Source organism: Synchiropus splendidus, chromosome 6, assembly GCF_027744825.2.
Source record: "Synchiropus splendidus isolate RoL2022-P1 chromosome 6, RoL_Sspl_1.0, whole genome shotgun sequence".
Taxonomy (NCBI): domain Eukaryota; kingdom Metazoa; phylum Chordata; class Actinopteri; order Syngnathiformes; family Callionymidae; genus Synchiropus; species Synchiropus splendidus.
This window is the reverse complement of record NC_071339.1, coordinates 10,743,884-10,760,890: the sequence shown is the minus strand read 5'-3', so window position 1 is coordinate 10,760,890 and position 17,007 is coordinate 10,743,884. Positions and strand designations below refer to the sequence as shown.

The following is a 17,007-nucleotide window of genomic DNA, read 5'->3' as shown; positions in this document are numbered from 1 at the left end:
TTCATTTGTATGGCCCAGGCAATCACAGGCCACTATAGCGCGCTAGCAGGCAGATCAATTTCTTATTACTGCACGAGGCTCACATTCTCCCTTGAAACGACCGTCTCTCTCTAAAGCGGAGGCTAGACAGAGAGGGAACTGCTCTGAGGTAAAGGCGGTGTGCAGAATGAAAGACGGCAAAGTGTTTCCGGAGGATGTAGACAGCAATTTGGAACAGTTTTATCAGCATGTGTGACATTGTATGCCAAAGTGTGGTGTGTCATATTTGCTCTTCACACATCCATTGCCTCCTTTCTTAACATTGTCTCTGACATTTCTCTTTCAATCAACCCACACCTTTGTCTTTTCTTCCTCCACGTACCATTGTTCTCGCTCACTCACCTGGCTCTTGTGTTGCCATTCATTCATTTTCACCACCTTATCAACCCTTTAGGTCCCCGCTAATGTGGAGAAGGCCCTCACGTTGTTTGGCCAGTTGCTGACCAAAAAGCACTTCCTGCTGACTTTCATCCGCACCCTGGAGGCTCAGCGATCCTTCTCCATGCGAGACCGGGGCAACGTGGCCTCCCTCATCATGACTGCACTGCAGGGAGAAATGGAGTACGCCACAGGTGTCCTCAAACAGCTTTTGTCAGACCTCATCGACAAAAATCTGGAGAGCAAAAACCATCCCAAGCTCCTCCTGCGAAGGTATGAGTCTGCTTTTACATCATGTGTGCAGTTTTCTGACTTTTGAGTTGCTCATCTCCTCAAAATAACCAACTGATCCTCGCACACTGTTTGTCTTGTCTTTACCCTCATGTGAATGTGAAGTCATGAACTACACCATTATAATTTTCAGCACTTACAGAGTCACATTATTAAAATACAGTGTTGCATCTGTCAAGCAACAGAAATGTTGTGAGTCCTGACAAGTTGTTTTGATATCCTTATTCACAAGAACATTTAAGAAAGCAGTAGCTGGATGAGGAGCTGTGACAGAGGTGGTTGAAGCCGAGTAGCTGTGGCAACACCTGATGGGAAACGCTGAAATGTTTTTGCTGAAAATCGTTTGAAAATGTCTGTTTTTGTATCCACATTTTGAGTGTGTGTCATAAATAAGACGGGAAAGTTTTGAGATTTAAGATCATCATTTTAGAGGCGTGCTGACATCACCTCTGTGCTATCTCTCAACTCTGTTGCTGTCACAGCCGATTACACCCCCGAGTGCGCACATGTACACACACACACGCGCACACACACACACATCAGTGCGGCAGTCAGACTGCAATCTTCAGCTACACAAAGGGAAATTATGAGGGATGGATGGATACAAAGAGGAGATGGAGAGAAAGGCTGGATTTACAAGTGTAGTGAGGAATGGAGGTGTGGGGGAGGGGGGCGCAGACCAATGAAATATGTGAGGCGAAAGTGTCAGAAGAGGTGGATGTAGCATCAGAAGAGAAGAACCGATGATTGACAGAACGTGAGGGCAAATCTCTGGAGGCAGATCTTGGCTCGGAGCAAATTGATGGCGATGGAAAATGGAGGGAGAACAGATGAATAGATAGACCATTGTCTCTTGCTGTGATGGAAGATGGGCGTGAGATGGCTGGAGTTGTTTAGGCTCTATATACCTGTTCCAGGCTGTGGTGCAGACGAAGCCTTCTTGTTCTGCAGATGAATGAAAATGCAGCGTGTTTCTTTTTGTCTTTGTTCGTTCAAAGATGCTGAATTAAAGTGCTAAGCGATTGAAGTCATGAGAAGCCGTTTCTCTCCAGCCCAGAGTCATGTACCCACGACATGGTGTCGGACATTAGTAACATCCAAAATGACTATTCAGTCTCTAACCTGCTTCTCGAGTCAAAGTCTAGCATTAACAAATGATTAACAGTGCCTAAGAAAATGTGGTTATCTACTGAGCATTTGACTGGTGCAGAAAGGTGTGATAGGGCTGAATGCAACAGTGACCAGTTATGAGGAATCATTAACTGTTAAAACTGCCTCAGTTAAAGGAGCACACCTGAAATACTCCTCATTAATCTTTCCACTCCGTTATTGCATGATCACAGAGCTGAAACTAAATAAAGCAGACAGCTCCTGTGTTAATGTGACAATTTCTCCACTTCAGTTGCTTTCTTTGAACATCATAAGTCCCATCTCTGTCAGTCTGTCTGCCTGTGTCATTGATGTCGGGTCGTGGGGGCAGCAGCCAAAAGAAAGAGGCCCAGACTCCCCTCATCAGGTGTCCTGCCAAGATGCCAAGGCCACATTAGCTAGCTTCTCTCTGACTTGGTGTGCAGTGTTATTACCCCTGACTCTCACCAAAAACGGCTTTTGTGCCACTTGAAACAGAATGAATGCAAAATGTATAAACAAAACCGCGAACCACGGCACTTGAAATGGGATTGAGTTCTGTTTTTGGTGCTGCGTTTGTAGTTACGTTAAGTCAGTTTCTGTTGTCATGACAATAGCTGAATGTGCGTCATTTATTTTGTGTATTACTGGTCATTGAGTGCCGTGAAGTCAGTTTTATTCAGTGGAGCGGAGCGTTGTCATGAGATGCTCTGGTCTGCACAGCGTCACTCACACAGACTGCTCAGGTTAGCGAAGCACTGTTGCTCTTCTATGGTTCTATTCTTTTTTTGCTGCTTGGAAACCTCGTCAGTCTTGAGTAAAGCACTTCAATCAGGCAGGAAGTCATTCCCCAAAAACCAAAGTTTTCAGTTTTCAAACTAAAGCACTGTGCACTCGATAAATCCCAATTCACCGCAACATGAAACATTACGCTTCCACCATCGCCCAGGTTCTTAGCTACTGTACAGCCCTTTAGGGGCGAGTATTTTCAGAACCACGTTGCTGATTCTTCACTGGTGCCCTTGTGTATCGCATGGATGACCACTGCTGTATGTAATGCTGGAGAATATAGCTGTGTGCCTGCGCTGTTAGAAGCAAGCGTGGTCGTGAGGGTGTAGCCTCCAACTCTAATTCCTCTTCTTAGATCCCGCCGGCTCAGCTTGGAACCTCATGTGAAGGAACAAGGAGTGGTTTGGGTTGCCCACTCTCTAGTCATGACATGCCCAATAGTCTCTTCTGTCCAGGTTTATTTGCTTCCCTTGTTCCCCAACCTTCCGTTCCCTCTTGCCTCATCTTTCATCTGTATTATTCTGCTGACAGCCATGAAACAGAAACGGCTTCACATACATCAAACACTGCTCAATAGTCAAATGGGAAGCTCGCGGAAGCGTAGGAGTTCATATCCCGAACCAGCTACAGGCTCTCACTGCTCTCTCTGGCCTACTTTCCTGTCTTCACTTTTATTACATCTCAGTTGTCTGCAAACATGAGAAGAAGGTTTTCATCATAACCTGTCAAGGTTTTCAATATAATCTAGCGGGACGTTACAGTTGAGGATCGCATTGTCCCAAGTTTCTGTCTTCTCCTTCATATTCTAATGGAGGTTTTTCTTAACACTTTACTTAAAGGTCTCGTCTAAATGTACTAATAACGCCACGTTGCATTATTGGTACATATGCAAGGCATCATAAGGCATTTACAAGGCTTCACAGAAGATAATCTGAATATTAATAATCATGAATGCTAATTTATGACAAGGTTCATAACCCTTAATCTCACCACGGAGTGTAATATTAGATTAGTATAGATATGACTCGGATTATTAGACATATTCTTTCAAATTCTATATTGTGATCATGACCATTTATAACAATTTTAATTAAGAACATTTTGTTTGTACTGGTGATGCACCAATCCCGTCCCCGGGTATTGACTCGAGCCAGCCTCTTGAAGTGGGATTGGTGAAAAACCATTGATCCGGGAGCCAATCCTGGCATATACACTCTATGTTTAGTGCTGCTGTTGCCGTCGCATGCGGCCCCAGTCATAATGATAACATGGCTGCAGCTAACAGCACATACAGCATTGCTGCAATAGTTTTCAATTTCCACCCGAAGCTGAGCGGCACTTCTCCACTCAGTCACACAAGGGTGGCTGCATCGTGAGTGACTTGATGCATTTATAGAGACCAGTAATTGAGGATGAGATAACCCACCTATATTAAATAAATAAATAAATGAATGGATGGATGTCCACGGTCAGCTGTGCGTGTGTTGAGGGTAGCGCTTCATTGAGTGATCGATAATAAAGAAGACACAGCACAAGTTTAGTTAATAATACACTGATGTGAAACGCTGAACTAACAAATTGGATCACTGTGCCGTCTCACGCAGATCCACACATCATTAAATAAAAGTTTGTCATCAAAGAGCTGATCACACGACCATCTGTTTCATCGAGCAGACACACGGTGGAGTTCATCAGATCTCAACTGTTTCTTGTGTCAAAAGTAAAACTCAGTTTCATACGGCGCAGTGCTGCGGCCCATGCTGTGGTTTCACTGTAAAATGCAAATAACACCAACATATCTTTATTTTGAAATTTTCCCGGATTCACGTCACTTTTCGCAGGTAGTTGCCTGCCTGTACGTTCCACTCCAAACTTGAAGCAGTGCTGCGCCTGCAAGAAAAAGAATCCTCAAGAATTTGAAGCCTTGCTGCAACGGTTCAGTAGCATGCAATAGGATAGGCAATTTGGTACTTGGTTAGTACTTTACCGCTGGTATCGGATCGGTATTGATCGCTACTCACAGCCCAGGTATTGATGTGGTGACCACAATAGTAGGCTCGGTGCATCCTTAGTTTAAAGTGCAGTGAAGCTTGTGACCGTCATTCATGTATAATAAAAACATACTGAGGAATGCTGTTCAAATAACCACGTATATGGAAAATGAAAGTAACTAAATGTGCAATGGTGCATCGGCACTTGTACAGTACTTGTTTTGGAAAAAGCTAGTATTGGTGCATCCTTATTTATATCGTCTTCCAGGAAGCCTTATAAATGCGCTATGGTATGGTGTATGAATTCAGTAATAACACATTATAGGTGAAGTGTAACTGGGGCTCTGAGTCATGTTGGTTTTGTTTCCAATATTTCCATGCAACAGGGCTCTGGTTTATTGAGAATGATGGCCTTCCCTAATGGAAGTGGACGCTGATCTTAGCAGAAGCATTTAACGCAGCAACCAAGCAGAGGGTTATTCGTCCACTCACACTTGTAACTAACTTGCTCGCCTCTAATAAGAGTCCTGTACTTTTCGTTCCCCATCACCTCTCTTCCTTGTCATGTGTCGGGGTCGTGATTAACGGTCCCAGTTAGCTACTAATACTAATGCCTTTATTTCTAATGAAGATGAATGTCTTTGGAATTTGTTGGAACCAACGGCAACAGGATTTGTTTTTCCCCCGTGATTTGTTTGCATGTGGAGGTCGAGGAGGAGCGAGTGGAAGGGCTGTGTGGAGCGTGTTGCCTTTCATGTGCCAGCTCTTAAGCACCCCCTGTGATGAAAGTGTTGGTTCAGAACCACAGATCGTTGCCACGGGCAGCAAGATTGAGTTGCTGTGTTGTAATGGAGCTCCAGCCAACGCTGATAACACACTCAATATTTCTGAATAACATGGTTTTTTTCTGCACTTTATTCTCCACTCTTTGATTGTATAAGTGCTATGACAATAGGATCGTAATGATGGCAGAAACACCTGCATCAATAGTGAGACGCAAATGCTGAATATATAGTCTGGATTTTATTTTTTTAAGCAGCTTTCAGCCTGGAGCATGATTCTGTTTCACGGTTGTTTCTGGGTAAAGAAGAAGAATGATTAGGACGCCATTTCATGTGCATATATGTTTTGATTTGGTTTTTGTATTTTTAAATATTAGCACGAAAATAACCCAACAAAATAAAAAAAAATCAACATATTTTGCAATTCTCATAATCAACAAACGACTTGAGAGGTACTTGCCTTTTGTCCTTGACCTGTGTTCTCTGCTGTGGCAGGGAACCTTTATTTTTAAACTGTTGTTGACAGCAGTGGTTCACATGAGTGCACTGCCATCACAGCCACCGGGTTCATACAGGCACCGTTGTTGTTGGTGCACTGCCTTAATCTAACCATCTCTCATCTTCGTGTTTCCTCCAGGACCGAGTCTGTCGCTGAGAAAATGCTCACCAACTGGTTCACCTTCCTGCTTTACAAGTTCCTGAAGGTAAAAATGTTTTCCACTCGCAACGTCACACTCCATTTTCAAGCTTGTTCACTTGGTCACACAAACACAGCTGCTGCTTTAGATAAGGGAAGGCAGACATCGAAGCCTCAAATGATTTGATGTTATAACGTTTACTGAGGATTTAGAGTCTGTTAACTCGGCCATCCGCCGCAATGACTGGCACAAGAGCCGGTCCACTTCCCTGATGCCCGTGTGGTTCTTGTTCAGCCAGGAGATTCGGCAGAAGTACCTCTCTCTGTCTCATTTTAGCGTTTCATTTCAGCGTCTAATGTGGAATCAGAGGGAATGGTCAGGAATGTTGTTTTAACTTCATTTCACACACATCCGTAATCCAGGCCCAGATGAAGCCAGCTGGTGTTGGCTGGCCGTGAGAGGAGGGTCCTTCAGGTTCACATCCATGGAGCTGAGATAGCAGAGGAGCAGTGAATGGGACGGAGTCCTCCTGTCGCAGTGTTAGAACATCAAGTAGTCTCACTGGAGGAGGAACATTTGCTGTTGAATTCATGTATGGTTTTGGGTAAACTGACTGAAGTTGAATTTCCCCACTGTTGGAAGAATCCATCCATCCACACAACACGTCAGGAGCAGGGATCGAACCAGCCACCTGTCAGTCACAGGCTGACCACTCGACCATCTGAGCAATGTTGTCCTAGCTATGAGCCATGTGCATGCATCTTGATATAAAGCGCTCATTCGGGAGTTGCCTCAGCCTGTGTTGTAGGCTAAAGAGGAGTAAGTAACGCTGCACTCACCGACACCTCAGTCAGCTCAGAAAGGACTGGGTTAGAGATGGGCTGTCAGACAGAAGGCTGTGATTCATATGCAGGTCAAATATGTACAGTATATGCCCTCTGATTTGGTCCCAGTTTTGTTTTTGCTTGCTTTCCTTTGACTACATTTAGGTTGGACTTCAAATTGGGGTTTCTCTGCTCACTAACAAACGGTGGGAGAAGTGTCCTCGTGGTTTGAGCAAGCTTCAGTTTGGATTCAGCTGCATTTCATTATCCCTGCCTCCAGAACTGGACAGCATTGCTCGCTAACTCATTGCAGAGAGACTGAGAGAGAACAGAGGGAGAGTGGCGGTTGAGTTTGATAGACAATGTTGAGTGATCAGATGCTGCTTTTATAGCAAAGTACATTCCACCGCTGACTGAAGTATTACTTTTGTATTTGTGTTTATTGGTTGCAATCACGGCGTGAAGGGGAGTTGAAGCCGTATACCAAAAGATGCTCCTGGGGAAAGCCTCCTACCCTTCCTTTAATAGCTTCGCCACAGCATTAATGACTTCCTGTCAGGGGCTTCAAAACTGCAATGTTTTTTTTCCCTTGATTTTCGACACATACTAAGTTGTAGCAGTTTTTGTCGCACCTCAATCCGGAAACATTTGCATACTGTGTTTTCTCCTTTTCAAAATATGATGACTCTGCGTTTGCAGCTCCGAAGGAAGGATGAGGGACGGAGTGGGGAAAGGGAGGGGGGGAAGCCCAGCGTCCCAGTGCTCGTTGGCTTTTTGACATGTCTCACTCAACAAAGTGCCTCTTGAAGCGTTTTTCACCCCTCGGTCATTAACCCTCCATTAACTTTCACATCAATCTCGTCCGCTTGCACTTTTCTTGAGTCGTCCCCTCAGTTGCGGCTGTCCATCCACTCGCACTCACACCAAGAACCCCATCCTCGTCGCCTAAAACAAGGCTACAATCCAAGAGTGTTGATGACTTTGACCCTTCAGCCGTCTGTTTGCTACAATGCTGCTAAATAGACAGCTCAATATTAGTCGTGTACTTCTGTTGGTGGAACTTTGTCTGGGTGTTTGACCCACTTTCTTATGTGTGTCTCTCTTCCTCAGGAGTGCGCCGGCGAGCCGCTCTTCATGTTGTACTGTGCCATGAAGCAGCAAATGGAAAAGGGGCCGATTGATGCGATCACAGGAGAAGCACGCTACTCCCTCAGCGAGGATAAACTCATCAGACAGCAGATCGACTACAAGACGCTGGTCAGTCACGCAATCTCAACCTGTTGGTCGCATGTCTGAGCCACAATTCGATATTTAAAATGGTCTGTCAAGTTTGTATGGAAGGGTGAGGACGTGCATTCTAAGATTAGATTCTTTTGTTATTGTCAAAAATACTCGGAAGGTTAAAAAACAGTGACAAGATTGTTTAGTCCTGAGCACCATGGGGTCGTGCCCTCACTCATCACGAGTCAGCGCTGTCAGTAAAGCCTTCTGAACACTGCAACACTCTGGGTCTGCAGACGCTGCACTGTGTGAACCCGGAGAATGAGAACGCTCCCGAGGTGACTGTAAAGAGCCTGAACTGCGACACGGTGACGCAGGTGAAGGAGAAACTGCTGGATGCGGTTTACAAAGGAACGCCGTACTCTCAGAGGCCCAAGGCCTCGGACATGGATCTGGGTGAGAGACAAGAGTCGAGGCAATCTTTATCTGCTTCATTTCAGTATGTAAAGATGTGTAAATGTCAAGCATCTGTTTGACTCTGACAGAATGGCGTCAGGGTAGAATGGCCCGCATCATCCTGCAGGACGAGGACGTCACCACCAAGATCGACAACGACTGGAAGCGACTGAACACGCTGGCCCACTACCAGGTACTGGCAGGGAAACCTCCTGTTGTCACCAGTTCTGCATTCAACAGACGTCTTTTGAATGCTCTGGCATGCACCTGTTTACACATGCGTCGAGGTAGTCCATGTCCCGCTTTAATTGAAAGAGCGGCGTGTCAACAGTGTGTCAAGGACTTTTAGCGTTTTTACGAGTGTTTTGTTTTAACTTTGCTGAGCGCCCAACACTCGTGTGGATCCTCTCCACAGGTGACAGATGGCTCCGTGATTGCTCTGGTGCCGAAGCAGAACTCAGCGTACAACATCTCCAACTCCTCCACTTTCACCAAATCCCTCAGCAGATACGGTACGAGAGAAGGTGTGTGTGTGTGTACATGCTGGTACATTTTTTTTTTTTAAGCGTTATGAACTTGTCATCTTCATCACTTGAGAGTGTTGTTAGAACCTCCTAAAGGTTTTATCTATCCTCAGGTTTACTGAACTGGTATTTAGAAAATACAGTGACGAAAGCAGCCAGCTGGGGAGTTTCTAATTCCAGGGCCCAGTGGAGGAATTCCGCTGACTTACATGAAGCTCGGATTCAGTGTCTGTGCTTCTTAGAGTGAAGCAAGAGTAATCGTGAATTAAGGGGTACAAATTTAAGGCATTATGAAACAGTGTAATCTCATGACTGTGTTTCAGATCTGTGGCGGCTTACCTACTGCTTTGGTCAGAAAGAAAATATTCAGCAAAACAGGTTAAAAGGCTGAAACTATCACACTGATGTTTGGCCCTCTAGAGCCCCCCATCTCCAGTATGCTTTATGAAGATGTTTTGGGATATTTGGGCCACATTTCAGTCAACAAAATATGAGCCACATGGACTAGATTACGGTGATGCAAAATGAAAACATGGACCCACATCTCTTTATTTTTATGTGACACGACTCTGCTGTTTTCACTCATGCATCATCGTTGATTAAGAAGATGTGAGATGGCACACCTGTCACTTCCTGTGGCCAACACACACTCACTTCCATACCTTTGTGGGGACCATTCATTGCCATAACCCTTTCCCCCGCCTCTCACTCTAAACCTAACCGTCCACAAATGGCTCACCTTCACCAAACCCAATCAGAATGACTGAGTTATTTTGAAGGTTTAATCCTCATACTGAGGCTTGAACTCTCACCGTAACTTCTTGGGCCGCCAGTGTCCTCTAGCAGCACACTTGACATTGCCACAGCGATCCTCTCACTCGTTCATCAGTCCCAAGTCGGACGCAGCCCTCGCTCTCTGCTGACACTGTAAACCTTTCAGTCTGTGACAGCCACTCAAACTAAAAGCATAATGCTCTGTGTCGCAAAATGGGGGATCACTGTCCAAAAGTGTGGGGGGTGGAATTGGGGGCAGACGGTGTGGGGGGGAGACTGATGGACGATTGTATTTTCATAGACGGAAGTGACATCTGAGAGGAAGAGAGCTTTTAACTTGCTGTCAGCAACTTGGCCTGCCTCAAGTGAAATTCATTTCATTGGGGCTTTATGAAAAGACGATTTTTACATGAGCGAAAAATTCATTTGCTTTGATATTAGGTGTAAATTGTCTGGTAAATAATATAATTATATCTGTCTGTTTTTGAAGTGGCTATTATCAAAAACTACTTTCCAAGAATATTTTTAAACTCGTATCTCATTGACACCTCCACTGAAGTCATATTAACAGTATCTCATTGAATTCTGTGTTTTTCCTCCATCCAAACGGGTTTTGGTGAGTGGGCTCTAAACACACATCTCTGCCGCTTCACCCCTCAGAGAGCATGCTGAGAACTGCCAGCAGTCCTGACAGTCTGCGATCCCGGACCCCCATGATCACCCCTGACCTGGAGAGCGGCACCAAACTCTGGCATCTGGTCAAGAACCATGACCACTCGGACCAGAGGGAGGGAGACCGGGGCAGCAAGATGGTGTCGGAGATTTATCTGACCCGACTGCTGGCCACCAAGGTAAGGTCCTCAGCGTCTCTCATCCACCCCAGGGGGACCTCGGCTAAGAGTTGGGACTAAAAGCTCATGAATGTTTTTCACCACCTTTACCACGAAGACACATATTTGCACAGGACGGAGCGTGTGTGTCTTAATTAGGAGGCTGACCTTTGACTATTGAGCTGCTGTGTTGCTGTTACTGGCCTGCTGTTCGTGGCCTCGGGGCTCAAAGGCCTTTATACCACGATCATTACTCGACACATTCCTGCAGACCCTCCGACTGAAGCTGCAGGCTTTGTTTTCCACGGTGGTGTCAAAGGTGGTTTGGCATCCAGCTCGTGTGTTCTCATCTTCCTTCTTGGTTAGTCATGGTTCTGCCAGGAAATGCTTTTTTTTCTGAAATTAACATGAATCATGTGATCATCTCCCACGATTTGTGCCAAGAATCAGATCCAAAATGGTTTATCATCTTCTACCAAGATTGGCATCCACTTCCTACTAAGAATTCCCATCTCACCATCACTATCTCCACTGTCTGTTTGTTGGCAGTTCAAGGTAAACCATGTGATGCTCCGTTGTCTGTTGAACCCATTTCAAGAGAGAGAGGCACCATTGCTGTATGTTCTGGGGAGGATATTCGGCAAGGCCTCCCCGAATGTTCGCCTGAAAGACGTTGGACCAAGCCATCTTTTGCTCTTACGGCGATGAACTGAACCAGATCAATTGCCCAGTCATGACATGCCTCACAGAAACCAAGGCCGCAGAAGTTCAACGTGGCGCAGCACAGACACCAAGAATCCAACCATCAATCAGTGTGCAGCTCTAATCAAATGATGCAGATTTGTTTAATTAATCATAACTTATATTCTCATCTGCGGTACTAAAGAGGCTGCATCTGGTGCACTCAGTGTCTTTTGTATTTTGGCATCTGTTCCTTTCTATTGCACTTGCAGAATGATGGGGAAAGGCAGCAGTTGGCTGCTTGGATGAGGTGAAGAGAAGATGAGGGGGTTTGTGTCTCTCTAGGAGAAAGTTACCGCAGCAAAGCATTGAATGAAAGTCGTTCAAATGGCTCCGTTTTAAACTCTGAATAATGGCCTAACACTTGGCTGGGCAATATTTAAGTATGTAGGAGGGAAAGATCAACTCAGACTGGTGAAAGAAGAACCATGTTATTTAAAGGTGGCATCAGTCATCCTGACAAAGCATCCAGCGGCTGTTTGGTTAAGGCCCACCTCCTTTCTTCAGACGCTCCCCTGAAGCCACGCCTCCAGTGTGGGACAGTTAAATGATTGGACAGTGTTTTACAGTATACAGATAATGTTGACAACAAAACAATGTCGACGTCAACATCTGTGCATCAATGCGTCGTGTCACTGTTGGGGTAAACACACACGGGCCGCAGGATGGGCATCGAGAAGTGGTTGTTGTTGAGAAGCAGTGAGAAAATATCACATTCTCTGGAGTCATTAAGATATGTTCATTTCTCTTCCTGGAATTAGTTCTTAACCAGTCGGCTTGCTCCGCCTCATCACCTCCGACTGACTGCCTCAGTCACGGAGGAGTTCGACCGGCGACGGGTCGTAGTGTTCAAAAGTCTTAAGGATGAGCAAACCCCTTCGACACTGTCGTGGAATGATGAAAGAGTGTTCCGTGTTTGGTCTGTGACGCCACACACCCACATCGTTTTTGATTACTATTCAAATAAGACCTTTTGATGTGGAGGTTGATCAGATATTTTATATGAGATACATATGTGTATAGTGATGATTTCAAGTTCTTCTCAAGGACCAATGAAGACCTCCGTTGTAAAGTTCTGGAGCTCTCTGTCTACTGTTTTATGCTTCATGCTTCACAGAGTTAATACATGTTCCTGGATTATGTGTCATTATTTTTATATACTTGTTTAATAATGTATGGTGTCGGAGTATCACAGTGAGATGATTTAAGCAACTTTAGGTTAAATGGAAATTCCAGATAGGTCCAAACAAAGGTAATCGCGAGTAGTCGACTGATCGGAAAAATAATAAATAGATGAGTCGACAACGAAAATAATCCTTAGCTGCAGCCCTACAATATAGTGAAGTTCTAGCCGGCCCGCCCTACATGAGCAGTGAAGAGTTGTGTGTTGTGCTCCACTGTGAGACTGGAAACCTGGAGAGCAGCACCGATCAGAGAATGTATTTGTCATTTGGTTCCAGGGCACGCTGCAGAAGTTTGTTGACGACCTGTTCGAGACCATCTTCAGCACGGCGCACCGCGGTAGCGCCCTGCCGCTCGCCATCAAGTACATGTTCGACTTCCTGGACGAGCAGGCGGACAAACACTCCATATCTGACCCGGACGTGCGGCACACTTGGAAGAGCAACTGGTGAGTTGCTTTGAAAAATCATCACGTGTTTAGCGCCGTGGAATCCAGCGACTTGTCACGTCTGCTTCCCTCCATCCATCACCCCCCCGCCTCAGCCAAGCGCGCGTCGTGCGCCCTAATCGCTTGTCAAGCCTCCTCTAACGCCGGCGCTTCTTTCTGTCTCTCCCTGTTTCTTCAGTCTCCCGCTGCGTTTTTGGGTGAACGTGATCAAAAACCCTCAGTTTGTCTTCGACATCCACAAGAACAGCATCACAGACGCCTGCCTGTCTGTGGTGGCGCAGACCTTCATGGACTCCTGCTCCACGTCGGAGCACAAGCTCGGGAAGGACTCGCCGTCCAACAAGCTGCTCTACGCTAAAGACATCCCAAACTACAAGAACTGGGTGGAGAGGTAACCGAGTCACCTGATGTGTCGCCTCCGCCTCTAAATGCACACACCAACCCACTCTTCCACCCTCTCAGGTACTACTCGGACATCTCTCGGTTGTCGGCCATCAGTGACCAGGACATGAGCGCCTACCTGGCAGAGCAGTCCAGGTTGCACGCCAACCAGTTCAACAGCATGTCCGCGCTGCACGAGATTTACTCGTACATCATCAAGTATAAAGATGAGGTGAGCACACTTCAGAGCCAGTGGCGCCTTACACTGTGGTGCCAAAATATGAAGAGAGTCCGAGTCACAGGTGGGACCCCTGTTGGGCAGCCTTATAACATGGACGGTGCACTTTCAGTTACTGCCACCATGAATTCAGCACTGAATATAAGCCACACATACGCTTAAGTTTGTCGGAAACAAGATTTTAGTTTCCTTAGTTTTCCAGTTGTGAAATGGTTATGTATGTGTGACAGTATTAGATGAGAGCGGTTGTTAATGTGGAGCTTGTCGTCCTCCTCAGATCTTGTCGTCGCTGGAGCGGGACGAGCAGTCACGGCGTCAGAGACTGAGGAGCAAGCTGGAGCAGGTGATCGACACAATGGCCATCACCAGCTGAGGACGGACCCCGCCCCGCCCTCCGTCTCTCTCCTCCTCCTCTCACCAGGACAGAAAAAAACTCCACTCCAAACGATAGGAACTGCAAAAACATGAAGGCAGAATACTGTAACATGGTGGGGGTTCGGCAGAACTGGACGGTCTGTGCTTTGATGTGTACGTGTGCGTCTGTCTGCGCCCCCGCCCCACCGCCCAGTGGCGTCGACGCGTGTCTGCGGGAGATGAGGCCGCACACGCCGAAAAGATCAACCGAAGCTTTTCATTCTTGTGGATGTTGGTGTTTTGTGATTTGCTTGAATTTATTTCCTGGAGTTTTGACGCGATGACAGTCCCGAAAGAAGCTGAAAAAAAAGACTTTCATGGCTTTGTTTTCAGACTGGACTGATCGGATGAGCCAATGGAGAGAGGCGCTCTCAGTCATGTGACTCCAACTGTTTTCCAGTGTAATCAGCTGCCCACTCTCCGATCTCTCGCCACTCGTATTACTGCTGATTTTGCACAATTTACAGAAACGTTACAAAGGAAGACTATATAGATATTATATATACATTTTTAAAAGAGTTGTTTTTTTTCTTTCAGCCAACAACCACAAAGACGAAACGCAAAAGATTTCCATATTTCAATTGCAGAGAAAAAAAAAGCAACACAGACAAAAAAAAAAGAAACGTCGTACTGTGCCATGTTTTCTTTGAATGTCGTTTAGTGCAAAGACATTTTGTTCGATGGAATGTGCAACCAGATGATTTTAAATATGCCTCGTGACTGAAAAGTAGATTGAGCCGTTGTGGACGGGAAGCTTATGTTTTCACAATCTCGGGTCGGACCATTCCCGCCGCTCATGGTGACGACATGAAGAATTTTGTTTTTAAGACTCATTCAGTGCAATCTGTTGGTTTCAGGGAACCATGCGTTATCCTCACTGCGCTAGCTAACGTTAGCATCTAGCTCCGCCGCCTCCTCCTCAAGTAGAAACCGATCGATGAAGTAGTAAAGTTGCACTACGTGTTTGCAAACGCGAGGCTCGGTCCCATAGGTGCCGGCTCTTTCTGGGAGACTTTGTTTACCGAAGCGGCAGTCGGATCCGAACAGAACGGGAAATCCGTTTTTAGCCTGGAGTCACCTTTATTCAGTTTTTAGCGGTAATACCCAAACGGAAGCGCAGGAGCATCTCTCACCCGCCTCGTACCTCTGGTCGAGCAGAGGCAGAGTTTTAGCTTTTAGGGGTCTGGAGGAACGCCGAGGTGGAGTGTTCATCCGCGACACACCCCCCCACCCTTACTGCCATGTGTGGCTTAAGCTTTTTTACATTAAGAGGATTCCGTTCTCTTTTTTAAGTCACCGTTTTTAACTATGAGGACGTTTCTTTCCTTTTCTGGATCTTGCTTGCCGAAGAAACCAAACTGTGGTCTGTAAATTGTTTGTTGATGTTTTCATTTGTACAACTGTTAGCTTTTTTTTTTTCATGCGTTGTCATTTTGCGATCAGGTCGTTTTTGTCTTAATTTTTCTTTTCTTTTTTTATCATGTAAATTGTACATTGTGAGACATATTTACGGTACACAGAAGACAAAAGCTCTCTTCAGGTGGCGCTGAAGGTTGAAATACTTGACCCGAGTCACAGTTTAGGATTTTGTAAAATGAGCATCTGTGTCTTGTGGATGCAAATGTGACCTGCTGCTTCAACTCTTTGGTTGTTTATCAGTCAGTCAGGCTGTGATCTGATGCTGGTCCTTCATGCTGTCCACTCTCACGAAAACCTCCTGGGTCTGTGCATCGGTCTTTTAATATTCCGCAACAAATAGTCCCATTCTAGAACCAAAAATGCCCTTCTATTAGCCCAAATGCAGCTCAGCACTCAGCCATGTCTTAGATTGGAAATAAAAGTTTATCCTCGGCTTATTGTCTGACCTTTTTAGGACCTTTCAAGTAATTGGCGGCAGTTTTAAAGTCTTTTCGCCCCCAGAAAAAGTGAGCTGCGTGACTCCCCTCTTGATGTTCGTTGCCCTGGAACTATATTTGGAGTCGATGCTCAGCAGGTGACAGCTTGATAAAAGGCGGGAAGATTACAGGAGAAAGCATCTTTCCGCACGAGTTGCTGCGCTGGCTGTCGTGGGCGTGAAGTCGCAGCTCCTGTTGATCAGAATTCGCTCAGCGGAGACGCGACCGCAGCGATCCGTCAGTCTTCTGAAAGGCTGTGGATTCACTCTCAGGTTCACGATTCATTAGTGCCACATTCTGGTTGTAATTCACTGCGCTAAGTGGCAGGTGAGCGGGTTGATGTGTTTCATCAGCCCAGCGACAACATGCCTCTGCGACTGGCCCCATCTTCAAGTCCAGGAGGTTCAGCCACCCGTCATTATCCCGCATGTTGCACAGACTCAGCTGGTGTTTTGCTGAGGGAGAAAACAAACGATACAAATGTGAGGATTGAGCCTGTTTCTCTGCCCCTCCTCTCGTCTCCCGCTCCTTCTGTGGACCGACAGCCTCTCTCGCCTGCTTTCTGTACGGAAGCCACGTCAAATCCCAGACAGAAGAAGTCAGCGGCAAAGGAATTTTAATACCTGATACATTTGTAGAGTTTCAGAATTGAAGTCACATGTTTGCAGGTTCATTCATTTTGTAAATATTGTGTTATTTCCTATTTTGCTGATTTACTACTTGTAAATAAACACGCATCAAGGAGAGATTAAACATTTTTTGGTAAATAAAGCATCACTGAATGTTTCCTTTATCTTCTTTTTTTCCACTTCAGCCACTCGACTGCGACCACAGACTTGTCTTTACGACGGCAGACTCAGACTTGTGGCCATCCTGAATGTGTTTACTGCAAAACGTGTCGTGAGAAGTACATTAAGTCCCACTTTCAAATTCAGCCTGGTCAAATGTTTGTCGGCCATCGAAACAATGTCCTCAGAGTGAAGGGCTCCTGTAGCTGTGGGTCCCGACACAAGACACAACCCAAAAAATGCCCTTGTTTGCCC

At 45.8% G+C, this 17,007-nt stretch overlaps 1 protein-coding gene across 2 annotated transcripts in view; it reads left to right on the top strand.

Annotated features, from left to right (window-relative positions):
- LOC128760024 (plexin-A1-like) overlaps positions 1 to 16,705 on the top strand; it is a 153,187-nt gene extending 136,482 nt beyond the window's left edge. Inside the window, exons 22-32 of one of the 2 annotated variants that reach the window (XM_053866907.1) lie at positions 434 to 690; positions 6,036 to 6,102; positions 7,971 to 8,117; positions 8,378 to 8,537; positions 8,627 to 8,730; positions 8,953 to 9,049; positions 10,496 to 10,686; positions 12,867 to 13,036; positions 13,215 to 13,427; positions 13,499 to 13,649; positions 13,933 to 16,705. In XM_053866907.1, the coding sequence (XP_053722882.1) occupies positions 434 to 690; positions 6,036 to 6,102; positions 7,971 to 8,117; positions 8,378 to 8,537; positions 8,627 to 8,730; positions 8,953 to 9,049; positions 10,496 to 10,686; positions 12,867 to 13,036; positions 13,215 to 13,427; positions 13,499 to 13,649; positions 13,933 to 14,028 (1,653 nt within the window). In that variant the 3' untranslated portion in view covers positions 14,029 to 16,705. Of the gene's footprint in view, positions 1 to 433; positions 691 to 6,035; positions 6,103 to 7,970; positions 8,118 to 8,377; positions 8,538 to 8,626; positions 8,731 to 8,952; positions 9,062 to 10,495; positions 10,687 to 12,866; positions 13,037 to 13,214; positions 13,428 to 13,498; positions 13,650 to 13,932 lie in introns of both variants that reach the window. The other variant, XM_053866906.1, reaches the window with a different exon arrangement.
- Positions 16,706 to 17,007: the final 302 nt, after the last annotated feature.